The sequence below is a fragment of the Natrix helvetica genome (genome assembly GCF_964273705.1).
Source record: "Natrix helvetica genome assembly, chromosome: 4".
In the NCBI taxonomy this organism is placed as follows: domain Eukaryota; kingdom Metazoa; phylum Chordata; class Lepidosauria; order Squamata; family Natricidae; genus Natrix; species Natrix helvetica.
Window position 1 is genome coordinate 19,197,188 of NC_138550.1, and position 14,698 is coordinate 19,211,885.

Sequence of the window (14,698 nt, forward strand, 5' to 3'; positions counted from 1 at the left end):
TTAAGTGAGTTTTGCCCTTTCATGCTACAGTTGTTAAGTGAATCACTGCAGTTGTCCAGTTAGTAACAAGGTTGTTAAGTGAATCTGGCTTCCCCAATGACTTTGCTTCTCAAAAAGTTGCGAACAGAAAGTTGTCTGTATTGAGTACTTTACACTTTGCTGCAAGTTATATTTTGCATTGCCAATACAGAAAAACAGCAGTAATGTATCTAGAATGAGCGAGCAGATCTTATGGGCTGCAGTAAGAGAAATGGGACCTAACAGCATAGATCTGCTGTTGAATTATTCTCAATACTTTTTGCTACGGAGGAGATATTTGAATGCTGTTCTTGACATACGACCCCAATTGGGACTAGAATTTTGATTGAAAGTAGTTTCAGTCATAAGTTGAGCACCCATGTGACTGAACCTCATCTTAAAAAAAATTTTTTTTTTACAGTAGTTAAGTGATCCACCACACAGTTGTAAGTTTGAATTATGCAGTTCTTAAGCAAATCCCTTTTCAAATATGAGTGTTCCTTTGCCATATGTTGGTTGCCTCATGGTTGACTGCAGGGTGCTGCAAATAATCGCAAATGCCAGCCAGTTGCCAAGGGCCCCAAAGTGGTCATGTTTTACAAATGGCTGGAAGTGCATTACACGTACATTTCTAAGGCCATGTAACTTTGAATTATCTTTAACCAACTGATCGTAAGTCAAGGGCTAACTTTATAAGTTGTGTTTTGCAATGGAAACTGCAGTTCCATAGCTACTGTTTATGATGTTACTGGAACTTGTAAATAGGCTGGAGGAGTGTTTGCACTCATGTGCTGTCTTTGAGCATAACGTCTGGGCACAACTGTGCAAATTGAGCCAGAATGAGGTCTTGCTCCTATGGAAAGGATGAAAAGGAACACTTCCATTGGGATGATATTCCCTCCAGTTGGGTGAAGGGCCGAGCATGCAGTTATATTCTTTGAAAGAATGGCTAAATTGTGGGAGCATATTTCAATGCCCAGAATATTTGTCTATGTGGGATCCTTGGTGCTCTTTGAACCTGGTTGTTTTCTTGCAGATGTTTCATTACCCATGCTAGGTAACATCATCAGTGCTCTGCAAGAAAACAACCAAACTCAGAAAGCACCAAGTACCCCTCTTTTCAATCTTGAGCTACAAATATTCTCCTTTATCGAATTACATCTTAATTTGGTTTATGACGTTCGGTACTGATCTAATGCATTGTTTACTGCTTAAGAGCTTGTTAAAGATTTGTACTAGGTTATCCAAGTATATTCCATTTAAAGTTCTATAAGGATAATTATCTGCACCTGCTTTTTTTTACATGTACTATACTTATCTTTCTTAAAGCCAGAGGTGGTATTCAGCCGGTTCTGACTGGCGGTAGCAGACATTTTGAGTAGTTGAGAGAACCGGCAAATAGGCTGCCCCCCCCCCACTGCCTCCCAGCTGATCTTCTTTTGTTGGCCTCAACAAGAGAACGGAGCTGGAAAGCAGGTTACTGGGGTGGGGAGGGAATGGGGATTTTGCAATATCCTTCCCCTGCCATGCCCACAAAGCCACACCCACAGAACCGGTAGTAAAAAAAAATTGGAATCCCACCATTGTATAAAGCCAAGAGAAAATAACATCTTGTAACAACGAAATAATTGACCCTAAACACTTAAATCCATGTTTGATGTCACAATTATAAACAGATCATTCAGGCATGTCTGCCCTGAAAATTAAGCATTTATTAAGCATTCAGAATGAAAGCAGAACACAAACAAGAAAACCACTTTGTGAGTCAGTCATAAATATAGTCCATTTATTTAAAAATATTGGTAGTCAATATTAATAGCTTATTTCAAATGGGGGGAAAAAGTAGTTTCCCCTACTTATATCTAAATGTGCTTGCACTGCAATATTCTGGGAGTTGTAGTCCCAACACATTTGAAGATACAAGGACTGGGGAAGGCTTGCATAAAACACAGGTGGTCAACATAAGATAGAAGAACACCAACTTTCTGGGGACAAACTGCTAAACTATAACTAAACACCTAGTGTTAATATAGTGCCAATATAAGACTGCTGTCTGTTGCCTGGTTTTACAAACAAATTCTATGAAATTGTAGAAGGGACTTCTTAAATAGTGCTCATAATAGCGTGGCACTTTTTCATACTTTGGACTTACCTACTTACTAGAAATAGTCTTTCTAGTAAACAATGGAGAGATGGTTTGGAAAATGCCACCAACCAAATCAGTCTTAGAGTCCAAAATTGTTTTAAAACCCCATGAAATTCATATATTTTTGAAGGCAAACCAGAAGGTTTGGAATTATCTGCATTCCTATTCTCCAAACAAGGGAGAAAATACACCAGTCCTGGAGTTAATATATTTCTGTTCCCATCTGCTCTTCAGTTTCAGCCCTGTAACATTGCTCTAGCTAGCTGGACTTTGGAATGGGTGGTTCAGTTGCCACAGATTGACTTTCCCCATCTGAACTTGACTTACTCTGTAACGGGGGTTGTACCTGCCCATGCAAGCAAACGCCAAATGGCTGTTTGCATTAACGAGATCAGGTTGCATTGAAGGATTTTTCCTCTTCTGTGGAATTACAGTTTTGTTTGTACAGGTAGCGTACTGTAAAAATGCCTGGATACAAAGAACAGAAATTCACCAGAAGAAAATATGGCCTGAAAATTGATCTCAAAACAAACAACATATTTATAATGTACAAGAGAACAAAAGTCATAACGGCAAAGCACAGAAAGAAAATACTAAAGAACAGTTTTGTATGCGTGTAAACATATGCCCTAGCATGACTTTTTAACTGCTCTCTGAGCTTGTCACATAGAAGTATTTTCAGTTTAAAAAAAAAGCTTTAATAAACGTTTACAAAGACCAAAGTTTTTTTTCCAATACAAAAAGGTATACAGCTTAATTAGGCCATATGCACAATTAAGGCACAGTTTTTTTTCTCTCAAAATAATTCACATTAAAGGAACATATTTTTGCCTGAACAGACCATTAATTAGAATCTTACTGGAATGGTTTCATTTACATGAACTAAAATATAAATATATACTTTAGAAGTACTTTTAAGTGTAACTGCCATACTAAACAAATATTTAAAAGCATACTGTTCATACATACTTCTTTAAGGGTATCAAGCATTTCAGAATAAACAATTTTGTACATAGACTGATTTATATAAAAAACCAAAGTGGAAACCAGCATTTTAAACTTTCACTGTTTTGAATGAGTCTCTTGCAATAGCTTTAGCATGACTTAAAACTTAAGGATAGCTACCTCACTGAAGTAGTTCCTTTCACTTCAATGGGGTTTCTAATAGAACACACATTTTCCAATTAAAGGAATATATTCTCATATAGGATATTAAATATAATCTATTCTGAATCTTTCCTCCCCCCCCCAAAAAAAAACTTAAGACGTTTTAAATTTGTTGAGACACAGAAAGGCCATGAATGGGTTGAATGCAAACATTCAATTGCTGATGAATGCAGCCATGTTATGATTACATACCAAAATTGACTGGTACAAGAGACCCTGCTCTGAAAAAAACAGGCATGCCCATTTGAGAACCAGCAGGACCATTCCTTTATTCTTCCCACTGCCATTGGAGATTCAAATGTAGGGCAATTTTACCAATTAATAGATCACTATAATAGCTAGGTTCACATAACTCTTAATTTACGGCTTGGTTTATTGAATAAACCACAGTTGGTTGAATTTAAGCAACACACACACACAAAAAAGCACACCACAGTTTATAAGCCACAGTGACTTGAGTTCATACAGTACCTTACCCAAATATAAATAAACCAAATATATTACATCTCTGCAGAGTTTCTATAACCTGAGCATTCCCCAGATATGTGGACCTTAATTCCAAGAATATTTCTTAGAATTCCAGGAGTCCACGTATTTAAGACAAGCTAGAATTGTAGAAGACTAGATCAGTGCAATATGTCCATTTAGTATCTGAATTCAAATTAGCGCATTTACAGAAAGCTAGTCAGGTTTCCAGTCCCTACTCAACCAACAAGTCAGCTAGTAGTAGGCAGTTGCTTTCTACCTCTGTTGAGTCCCTCATAGTTCTGATTCTTTCTCATACTCATGCAGATAATATTCGTCATCTGTGGTGGTGTCAGAGTCAGAATCTGAATCTGAAGAATACGCAGAGGCTTCTTCGTGGAAATCAAAAGGTTCATTTGGCAACTGTTCTTCTGTAGCACTCGATTTCAACAGCTCCAACCCATGCAAGGAGTACCCACCACCTTCCCTTTTAATAGACCTGGAGTTCTTTAAAAGACACGGATTCCACAACCGTCCTTCCGTGAGTGACCTCTTTATGTTATCTAAGAAAGTCTGTTGTTGTTCTTTCCCAAAAATACCAAATTCAATTGAGGGGTACATGATACGTCGCGAGCCAAAGTTCCTACTATTCTCGTTGTAGGTGTCCCAGTTCTCGTTTTCATCACACGACAACAGTTCAGAGTAGGACTTAAACTTACGATTATATCCAGGCTGTGTCAGGTTGTTTCTGGGGGGCAAATAATCATGGAGTTTTGGGGTATAGGAACTTTCAGAAAAATGTCGTTCACGCTGGGTTTTGCCGAGATTTAGAACTGGCTTGGCACAGGATTGATTTCCATTTTTAAAGATGTCTGACTGTTCATTATCTTGATAATCATCACATTCTGCTTGAGAAGTTAATTTCTGCAGTGGAGAAACGTTTGCCTTTGAATTATTTTTAATGTATGCATGTTTATCAGATAAAAGTGGAAAAGATGAAAGCTCACCAACTTTACAATGACCTCTTTTGGGGGGGTAAGCATCCATTCCTGAGAAAATGGGATGGTTGTTATTTTCTAAAACTTTGCTACCTGTCTGTAAATTGTTGTTTAGCACAGGCATAATTGATTTTGAAAATACGATGCTAGAATTTTGGATGGTCTTTGTATTTTTATTGCTTGGCCCAGAATGTTCTCTTTTCTGGTTGCACAAGTTTGTCAAAGGCCTCCTATCTTCATTAACTTGCCATTTCTTAGCTTCCACTTTACTCAGCCTTGGAATATCAAATTCATCGGGTAGAGAAACCTGATTTTGATTCTCATTCTCTGTTTGCTGGGAGTCATCGGGCGAAATCAACAGGGGATGGTGGCTGCTCTTCTCTAAAGGAAGTGCATCGTTTTGTGAAAATATGCAACTTACGTGTGGCTTGGGACTTGAGTTTTTCTTATTAGAAAACTTCCGACTTGTTCTGCACATGGCTGCCAGTTTGTTTTTAACCGAAGACCTATTTTTCCTTTTTTCTAGGTCATTAACTTTATTTTTAAGGCCATCCAGGGCAGGCTTACTTTCAGGTAGTAAATGCTCAGGCATTTGGGTAGGACCTGAAGGCTGATCTTTAGAGCTAAGGTTCTCATTGTCGACACAGACTCTTTCAGACCTCTGTAAATTTGTGCCAACTTTGTGGAGGACAGGATTTGGGGGCATCTCTTGCTGTTGGGGCTTTGAACATTCTACCGCATTCCCTTTGGGGTGAACAACTGCATTAGCTGAAAAAGCAGCATCCCCTGGTACTGTTAAATTCTGGGAATCCGAATGCCTCTTGGTTGTTGAAATGGACATTTTTTCATTTCGGAAATCTTCATTTCTCGGTGGAAACCGATGTCCTCTTTCGGAAATAATGCGACATATATAATGAGCCCTTTCTTTGATCTCTGCAGCATTTCTCATTTTTTCTTTCGTGACATTTACTTGGGGGACGACTTCTGGATACGCAGTGGGCTTTCCATCCTGGATAACGTCAATTAAATTGGAAGGAGGAACACTTGCTAGTGCTCCCACAGATGGCTGACTACAGCCAGGACTCCCTTTCTGACCATTTACTGCAGAAGAAACTGCAGAAATATTCCCCAAAGAGATACTTTTGGAATTTAATGAGTTAAGATGTAAGCTTTTATTAAGTTTTGGTGTCTCTGTCCATGGAGAAGAGTGCCTGCCAACGTGCAGGTCGGACAAAATATTGGTGTTAAGTGTTTCAGTCTCTTTTCTGCTGGGTTTGGGGCCATCCACAGGTAGCCTATTGGAAATTGCAAGTCCCACCTCTTCTGTTCCTGATACAGCTATTTCTTTTTTATTATTCATTGAACAATGTGCTTGAGAAATATCTGCTGTTCCCACAATGGGATTTGAAACTTGGAGATCTTTCACAGGATTGCCTGTATTTTTGGAATCCTGTTGTATATCAGGAGCAGGCAATTTGTTAGGGGAAATAAGTTTCTCTCCTTTTTCCAAGCTGGATGGAAAAGCTACTGTTGTCATACCGACACGAACTTCATACCGCTTTTGAGGGGTCTCGGATTTTTCAGGGGACGAAGATGAATCTGCCTTTTGGGCATCTCCTAGGAAGACGTCACACAAAGCTTTGGAATGTTTCTGTGGTAAAGTATAATAAACCGAAATCAGTTCATGGTATTTTACATTATCTTCATCTATGCTTACTGTCAATGTGCTGGTGGTTTTATATTGCTTCAAAGGGTTTTCTGCTTCCTCCTTTTCAGGAGAAAGAAAAATTGCTTTCTCTAGACCAAGCATCTCATCTCTTTTTTTCCGCTTGCTGCCAATCATAGCAGTACTCCCTGATGGGCAGTTAGGAGCTTGAATTAAATGCATGTGGTACTTTTTAATTTGTTTATTTTTTTCTTCAGCCATTTCTTTGGACGATAGGTTTAAGGAGGAGCAGGAGGAGCTGAACAAAGACCTCTGATCTCCCTTACTTAAATTAATATTCCCAAGTCTGTTTGGTACATGGGCTTCTATGCTATCGTTCCCCAGGCTCTTATTTCTGAAAGGAATTTTCCTCGTAGGGGGAGAGATGCGTTCTTTAAAGAGATCACTGCCATCAATACTAGCTGATTTTTGATATAACGTCTTAGGCGTTTTAGGAGATTTGAGAGGGCTGCTGCTGGGTGAGCCGTAAATACTATTACTAGTCGAATATCTAACCAATCTATTCGGTTTATGGAGTGTTTCAGCATAAGAAAGTGGGAAATCATTGTTTGGAAGTACTTTGGAGTCTTCGATGAAAACTGGGTTTAACATCCTGTCAGGGTTAAATGCTTTCAAAGTTGACAACTGAGGTTCCTCTTGAGGTTTATTTCGAAGAACCGACAGCTTTGAAGGATTAACATTCAGGTGTGGGGGGCAAGCTTGCTTTGCACTGTAGCTTTCAGTGCTGTCGTCCCCATTTCTTTGGCCATTGTTAGTGAGAATATTTGATAAACAAATGTCTTCAATGCGTCTCGAGGAATTTGCCTTGGCTTGCCTTTTTGAATTTAATATAAAAGGTGGGTTGAGGGATACACTCATAGGAGGGGTAGCTTGAGAAGAGGCTTTAGGAGGGGACATCTGAGATTCAGTTGGATTATTTGTTTTTACTTGTCCAAACGCTTGAATGAATGTTGGCTTTTTTATGTCCATGCTATCCATTTTGTCTGACTGATCAGCACCATTCACCTCTTCCATGCCATGCATTTTAGAGTTCTTCTTGGTTTGAAAGGGTTTAACAACTGTCTTTAAAGGAGCTTGACTATCTCCACTAAAACGACTTTGACTTGGTGCTCCATATTCAGTTTGGTTCTCCGAAGCAGCTGAGACATACATTGGACATTTTTGCACGCCTTTTGAGCACTTTACCAACAATTTGTTAGTTCCTCTTCCTGGATGGTCCCTACTCTTTGTGTATTCTGAGACACAGTCACGCATATGTTCACTTTGCCATACGTCTCTTTTTTCCCCATAGTCACATCGCCGGTCAATCACCTGTTCAACGTTTACATCAGGGACATGGTTAGCATCCCTGAAATACTGATGATGATTAGGTCTAAAAAGATATTCCTCCGTTCTTCCAAAAGGAAAATTGTTTGGGGACGGATTCATTTTACCACGAAATGATGAGTATCTGTAACATGGTTTGGAAACATTTTTCAATGGATGTAACACATAATTCTTCCGATTGTCGAAACACACAGGATCTATACGTTTCTCGGTGAATAAAGGATGGCTCTTGTTTGGTATTACTTGTCTGTAATTCGTTTTTGACATAAAATATACACATCTTGCATTTTCCTCTGGAGAAAAAGGATGTCTGTCCTCAAACGTGGAGTTAAATTCTATTAAGGACTGTGTTCTACGAAGCCTGTTTGGATGTAGTGAATGTCTAGAAGATTGTGGCATATTCCATACAATAGATGAAAGAGGAGTCCGTCTGGAATGATTCTGGAAGTTGTCTTTTGGGAAGTCCATATTGTTTTCCAAATCATGCTGTAAGGTACTGGTGGAAAACCCGTCAGCAGACATCAAAGACGAGCGCCTTGTAAGGCAAGACAAAGAATAACTTCTGCCCATTTTATTCTTGCACATGAAGTTCTGAGGACCAAATCCATTACTGTATGATCCTGATGGAAACGCCAACCTATCTTCTGAAAAACGTCCAAGAGAACAAGTAGAATATCCTCTCTTCAAAACAGAAGATCTTTCATCACACAAATCCCCATATGTGTATTTTTCTGGGTGATGCTGCTTTGTATAGTTATCATAAAGCTTTCTTGGTGTGAAGAGAGTTTTGTATTTATCTCTGGCTCTTAATGTCCTTGTTCTATCTGGGAAAAACAAGTTTTGGTCATTTCTCTGTACTTCTCCAAGGAAATTTGGTTGCACAACAGTGGAATGATGGTGGATTTCTGGTGCTGTAGAGCCATAGTTAGTTGGAGTTCTTATATTCATAGTATCTTGAGATTGTTCTTTTGCCAGCTGGTTATCCAGACTGTCCAAAACTAGTGAACAGAGAAGGAAGGAAGGAAGGAAGGAATTAATTTTATTTTTCAACACTGACATAAATCTACCTGTTGTGAGTTATTGTTCTACATAAAATAAAACCCCTATATATCTCTATTTTAATTAAGACACTAACATAACAACAGATATACTTAAAAGTTTTTGATGCACTCTGTCCGAGGCATTTCTTAAAAACACAATATTTTTCTCTCTCAATCATTCTCAGAGGCTTTTGTTCTTTTTATTGAACAGCAATTTGCTTACAAGTTAAAACAGGTTAAAATCATAGAAAACATTACCAAAATTAGTGCGTTAGATTGCATGAATGTTGTTCCATGTGTTGTTGATTTTTCTCTAATCTGAATTTAAAGCTAATGTGCTTGTTATGGCACATTCTGTGGAAAGCAGATTGCAGAATTCATTTGCACCCTGACATACAATACACTTGGATAAATGAATATATACTTGCTTGCTCAAAGGCTGTTCCTTTGAGTGAAATATTAAATCCAATTTCATTTCAAGAACATTTTCTAACTGCCAAGAATGTGGGGAGATTAATTTGCAAAGTATTTTCACCTTGGGGATACAAGGTGCAATTATTATTATTATTTGTGCTGCGTGTGTTAGCCTGCACGTATCATTCCTTAGTTCACTTAGGGGAAAAAAGATAACCCTTTCCGTATCAATTATTTAACTGAGGTACAAAAAGAAACACTTTAAAGGAGCAAAGGTCTATCTCTCCTACAATGACTTGCCGTGGCCTCTGAAGCACCATCTAATATCACCACTGAAATTCAACAATAACCTGGCAATACTGTCAGTGACATTTTATGTGCTTTTCAGCGCAAATTAAGGATCAAAGCGGACATCATTTCATCATGAATTGGATTTAAAACATTTATTTTACCCCTTATCTTCAACCTCAAAATTGAAAAGAATGGGCCTATTCTGCGTACTCTGGTGAGGCCACCTTATCCCTAGCCATACTCTTTATCAGTGGTGGGTTCCAGCCGGTATGGCCTGGTACGGGCGTACCGGTAGTAGCCAGGAGCAGCTGACAGCGTACCGGTTCGTTTGGCCACCCGCATTCTATACCGGTTTTTAAAGCAACCGGCCAATTGTGCACGCACACAGTTTGTGGCGCCTGTGCGAGCTCCGACAAGCAGCTGGGTGTCACAGGGGCGGTGGACTGCACATGCTTGTGCAGCGCGTGTGCACGTAAGGATGCGCAGTCCCGTGAGCAAAAATACAGTACTGGTAGCAACGGGGAGAGGAACCCACCACTGCTCTCTATGGCAGTGTTTCTCCACCTAGTCAACCTTAAAGTATGCTGGCTTCAACCTCCAGAATTCCCTAGCTAGCCTTGGAGGTTGAAGTCCACATATCTTAAAGTTGTTAAGGTTGAGAAACACTGTTGTACGGCTCAAAATCTGAAAACATGAGCAGCCAAGCGATGAATAATTTTTTTGTCTCTCTTCTGAGAAGAAAAATAGGAATATTTGAATATTGGAGAAAAAGATTAAGGAGAAGCATCAGAAAGTTGAAGAGAGTCCTGGAATTTTTGGAGGGTTTATTCTGGCTCTTCTCTGATCATCTGATCTTCTCCACTTGCTTTTAGGGAGTGCTTTTCCTGTCTTTCCCTGGATGGGTAGTGAGGATTACCCAAGTGCTGCACAGAATGTACTAGAGAAGCTGCACACAATGTTAAATAGCAGGAAGAGGAAGCTTTGAGGAAGCACAGCAAGAAAGAAGATGTATCTCAAGGACTATCATTCATTCTCCACTGGTTCAGCTTTATAATTCAATACCGCCTTTTCAACCAACACTAATATAACTAACTGGATGTTGGTTGGTGGTAGGTTGTTTGATAGTCTTCCTGGACAACGAGACCCAAGTAATGTCCCCCATGCAGTGACAGTAGTGCCACTGTAGCTATCCAAGGGGCATACTCAAAACTTTTGATGAGCGTCAGTTCTTGTCTGGGTAGATTGCGTTAACGCCTGAAGGTAAACAGGATGGCTATAGATAAATTGGAAGGTAATAATCCCATTATGTGATTATCTAATCCATTTATTACTCCACTCAGAGGATCTTGGTGAAACTACTGGGCAGTCTGCCCCAGGCTATTGTCCTATACACACATTTACTTCAACTCCTAGAATTCTTGGAAAGCATTGCCAGTAGATTGACTGGGAACTGACGTTTAGCACATTTGGAAAGCACCAGCTTAGGCCATAGCGGCATTACAATTACTAGTCGTAATTGCCATTTGTTCAGCACCTTTATAAGTTCGAACAATCACTGAATAAGCAGTTGTTATTCAGTGATTGTTCGAACTTATAAAGGTGCTGAACAAATGGCAATGACGACTAGTCCTCACACTTAAGTGTCATAGTATCCCTGCAGTCACATGATCACAAATCAGGCATTCAATACTGGTACATAATAACATCATGGTATCCTGCAGCCGTGTGATCACCATTTACAACCTCTTTTGCAAGCTCCCTACAAACGAATGGGAAGCCAGCAGGAGATCACAATTGTATTATAAGTATTAAAAGTATCACGTGATACCCCCGTTTAATGAGCCACACTTAATAATGGAGAATAGAATAGAATAAAGTAGAATAGAAGTTAGAAAGGACCTTGGAGGTCTTGTATCCAACCCCCAGCTCAGGCAAGAAACCCTATACCAGCAATGGCGAACCTTGTTTGGCTTGCGTGCCATAAGCGGGGGGAGCGCAGGGGGAAGGTCGTGCATGGGCATGCCACACCCATAATGCAATGCGCGACCCCCAGTGCGCATGTGCGTATGACAGGCGCAACGCCCCATTTTTTGCATGCTTTTTCCGCCCTCCCCAGGCTCCAGAGGCTTTATAGGAGCCTGGGGAGGGCAAAAACAGCATCCCCCGCCCTCCCGGAGGTCCCCCAGAGCCTTCGGGGACCTTCCGGAGGCTTCTTTTTCTTTAAATCTTTTCTTTAAAACTTGCACTGTTGGAGCACCCACAACTTCTGGAAGCAAGTTGTTCCACTGATTAATTGTTCTATCTCTCAGGAAATGTCTTATTAGTTCTAGGTTGCTTCTGTCCTTGATTAGTTTCCATCCTTTGCTTCTTCTTCTGCCCTTAGGTGCTTTGGCGAATAGCTTGACTCCCAATTCTTTGGGGTAACCCCTGAGATATTGGAACACTGCTATCATGTCTCCCCTAGTCCTTCTTTTCCTCAAACTAGACTTACCCAATTCCAGCAACCGTTTTTCATATGTTTTAGCCTCCAGTCCCCTAATCATCTTTGTTACTCTTCTCTGTACTCTTTCTGGAGTCTCAACATGTTTTTTACATCGTGGTGACCAAAACTGAATGCAGTATTCCAAGTATGGCCTCACCAAGGCATTAAAATGGTATTAACACTTCACCTAATCTTGATTCTATCTCTGTTTATGCAGCCTAGAACTATGTTGGCTTTTTTGGCAGCTGCAGCACACTACTGGCTCATTTTTAAGTGATTGTCCACTAGGATTCCACAATCCCTCTCACAGTTACTACTACTGAGCGAGGTGCCACCTATACCGTACCTGTGCATTTGGTTTTCCTTGCCTAAAAGTGCTGAATTTATGTGGCTAAGTGCTACATTCACATGGCATTGCACTTTCTGACCAAGTTACTTGGTAGGAGACATTCCATCATTAACTGAGGACTAGCGGAATATAAGAATGTTTTATATGGTTGTACCACTTTCATACCCAGAGTTGGCAGGTCATGGACAATGCGGAGCATTGAATTTACCTTTTAGAAGCTCATTTTCCAGCTCCTCATTCCACGTTGACGTGTTGTCCATCACATCTGCAATGTTTGCATCGAGGAACTTATTTGTAAGTTCAGAGGGCAAAGAGGAGTTGCACATCTGGGTTTACGAAGAGAACAAATGAAGAAAACAGATAATTTTTTCAACCAAGCAAAGCCATTAAATACCTATCTCTTATTACCATTCTCTTCTATGGTAATATTAATAGTATTAATATAGATACAGAGGTGGCCTTATTTCAACATTTGCACATTTTTCTCTCTTGCAGATAAACTGCTTTAGCACACCTTAATTTAGTTCTAAACTCTTCAACAATTAAAGCAAATGATGCAAAAATTGGCCACATCTGCAACAAATATGGGGTAGGAATTCATAATTATAGTTTCCGAACATTACAGCTGAAAAGCAATTTTCTGAATGAGTAGGCATGCTCTTCTTGAATGGGAAAAAAATCTTCTTGGATTTATCACAATTATTAAAATTAAATTAAAATATGCAAATATCAATAATGTTTTTTCTAAACAAATTCTTTCCTTGTTTCTAGTACCTAAATGAAAGAAAAATACGAATAGAGGTATATTGTAACCTTGGGTCCAAGAACCAACAACATTTTGGCTAACTGTTTTGGTTAACTGATTATAATCAAACTTCTTCATAGAATCTTGCATTATAGAATTTTGGTCTTGTGGTTAAAGCACCAGGCAAGAAAGCAGAGAAAGTGGGGAATACACAACATGGTTGTATACATACGCAATAGGCCACCAACATCTTCATCTGCTTTCAAACAAAGCCTACATATCTTCCTTCCATTACAGGCTACTTAAGTAATTAAATATGCCCTGCTTTCTCATCTACTTAGTCAGCAAAGTTTAGGAATCCGACTGTCTTTGGGGAGAGAGCAATGTTCAGGAATTCTCCAGCGCCTGCACCTTACAGAAGACTTTAGCAGGCACAACAGGTGGCAACCACATTGGAAAGAAAGCCCCCAGTTCCAACAATTGCAATATTTTATTTATTCATTTCGAATACAGCCACCTGTTGTGGCCGGCCAGGAGAGCTGGCAGCAGAGTCGGACAGTGAGGTGGTTGGGGAGGAACATGGGCCAGTCCTAGAGGCTGGGGAAGGCTCGGACGAGGGCTCTGTGTCGGAGGCAGAGAGGGGGCCAGGGCCGTCTGGACGTTCTCAGCTACCTTCGGAGCTAGAGAGCAGTGAGGCAGAGGAACAGCTGGAGCCTGCTCCCAATATGCACATGCTCAGAGTTGCCAGAAGAAAAGAACAGCTGAGAAATCAGGGTCGACTTGGGAGTAAAGCCACAGATGAATGGTCCCTCTCATAGGAAATAAAAGAGGAGCAAAAGGAGAGTGGGATTTTGCAGGAAACAAGTGAACGTTTGTTTGTTCATTCGTTTTAGGAGTGTGAAGATCTGTCCGTGAATCTCAGAGACTCTGTGCCAAGTCTTTCCTTGCACAGCACTGAGTTTGGGAAATTCGCATTATTTAATAAAAGCGGTTTTGTCGGGACCAGGAATCTGCTTCGTGCTTTTTGGGGAAGCCTAGGTCAGAATACCACCCATATTTCAGGCAACTCTGAACGGCTCCCAATCGAAGATTAAAAGACATGTAAAGCCACTTGAAAAACTACAAAACCCGACCAATTAAAACATAAAGCATTTAAAATAACAAAGCCTGGGGCCAATCCATGCTAATGTGCCATTCGCCCCAAGGTCCCCCCCCCCGTCATCCACCTCTACCATTTCACCTCTGCTGTTAGGGTCCTAGCTGTTCAATCTGGGTAATGGGACTCAGCCTCTTCTGTCCCAGGCCCTTCCTCAGGGGCCTTTGGGAGAAATACTCGTCACCCCGGCCTTTTGGGCTCAAGAGACAGTTAGTCGCCAGCCAATCGGAGGAAAGGAAGAAAGGAAGAGGGAGAGAGAGGGAGGGAGGAAGTGTTTTGTGTTGAGTTTCCAGTTGCCTCGGGTCAGAGCTACAAAATCCTTTGCATACCCCCCCCCCCCCGAAACATTGGGGAAGATCTCTTTGTGCCGAGAGG

At 40.4% G+C, this 14,698-nt stretch overlaps 1 protein-coding gene across 2 annotated transcripts in view; it reads right to left on the minus strand.

Moving 5' to 3' along the window:
- Positions 1 to 1,789: 1,789 nt before the first annotated feature.
- EXPH5 (exophilin 5) overlaps positions 1,790 to 14,698 on the minus strand; it is a 61,695-nt gene continuing 48,786 nt past the window's right edge. For both annotated transcript variants that reach the window (XM_081950179.1, XM_081950180.1), the window contains 2 exons: positions 12,631 to 12,748; positions 1,790 to 8,844 (listed from right to left, as the gene is read on the minus strand). In XM_081950179.1, coding sequence (XP_081806305.1) covers positions 4,091 to 8,844; positions 12,631 to 12,748 — 4,872 coding nt within the window. In that variant the 3' untranslated portion in view covers positions 1,790 to 4,090. The remainder of the gene's footprint in view (positions 8,845 to 12,630; positions 12,749 to 14,698) is intronic.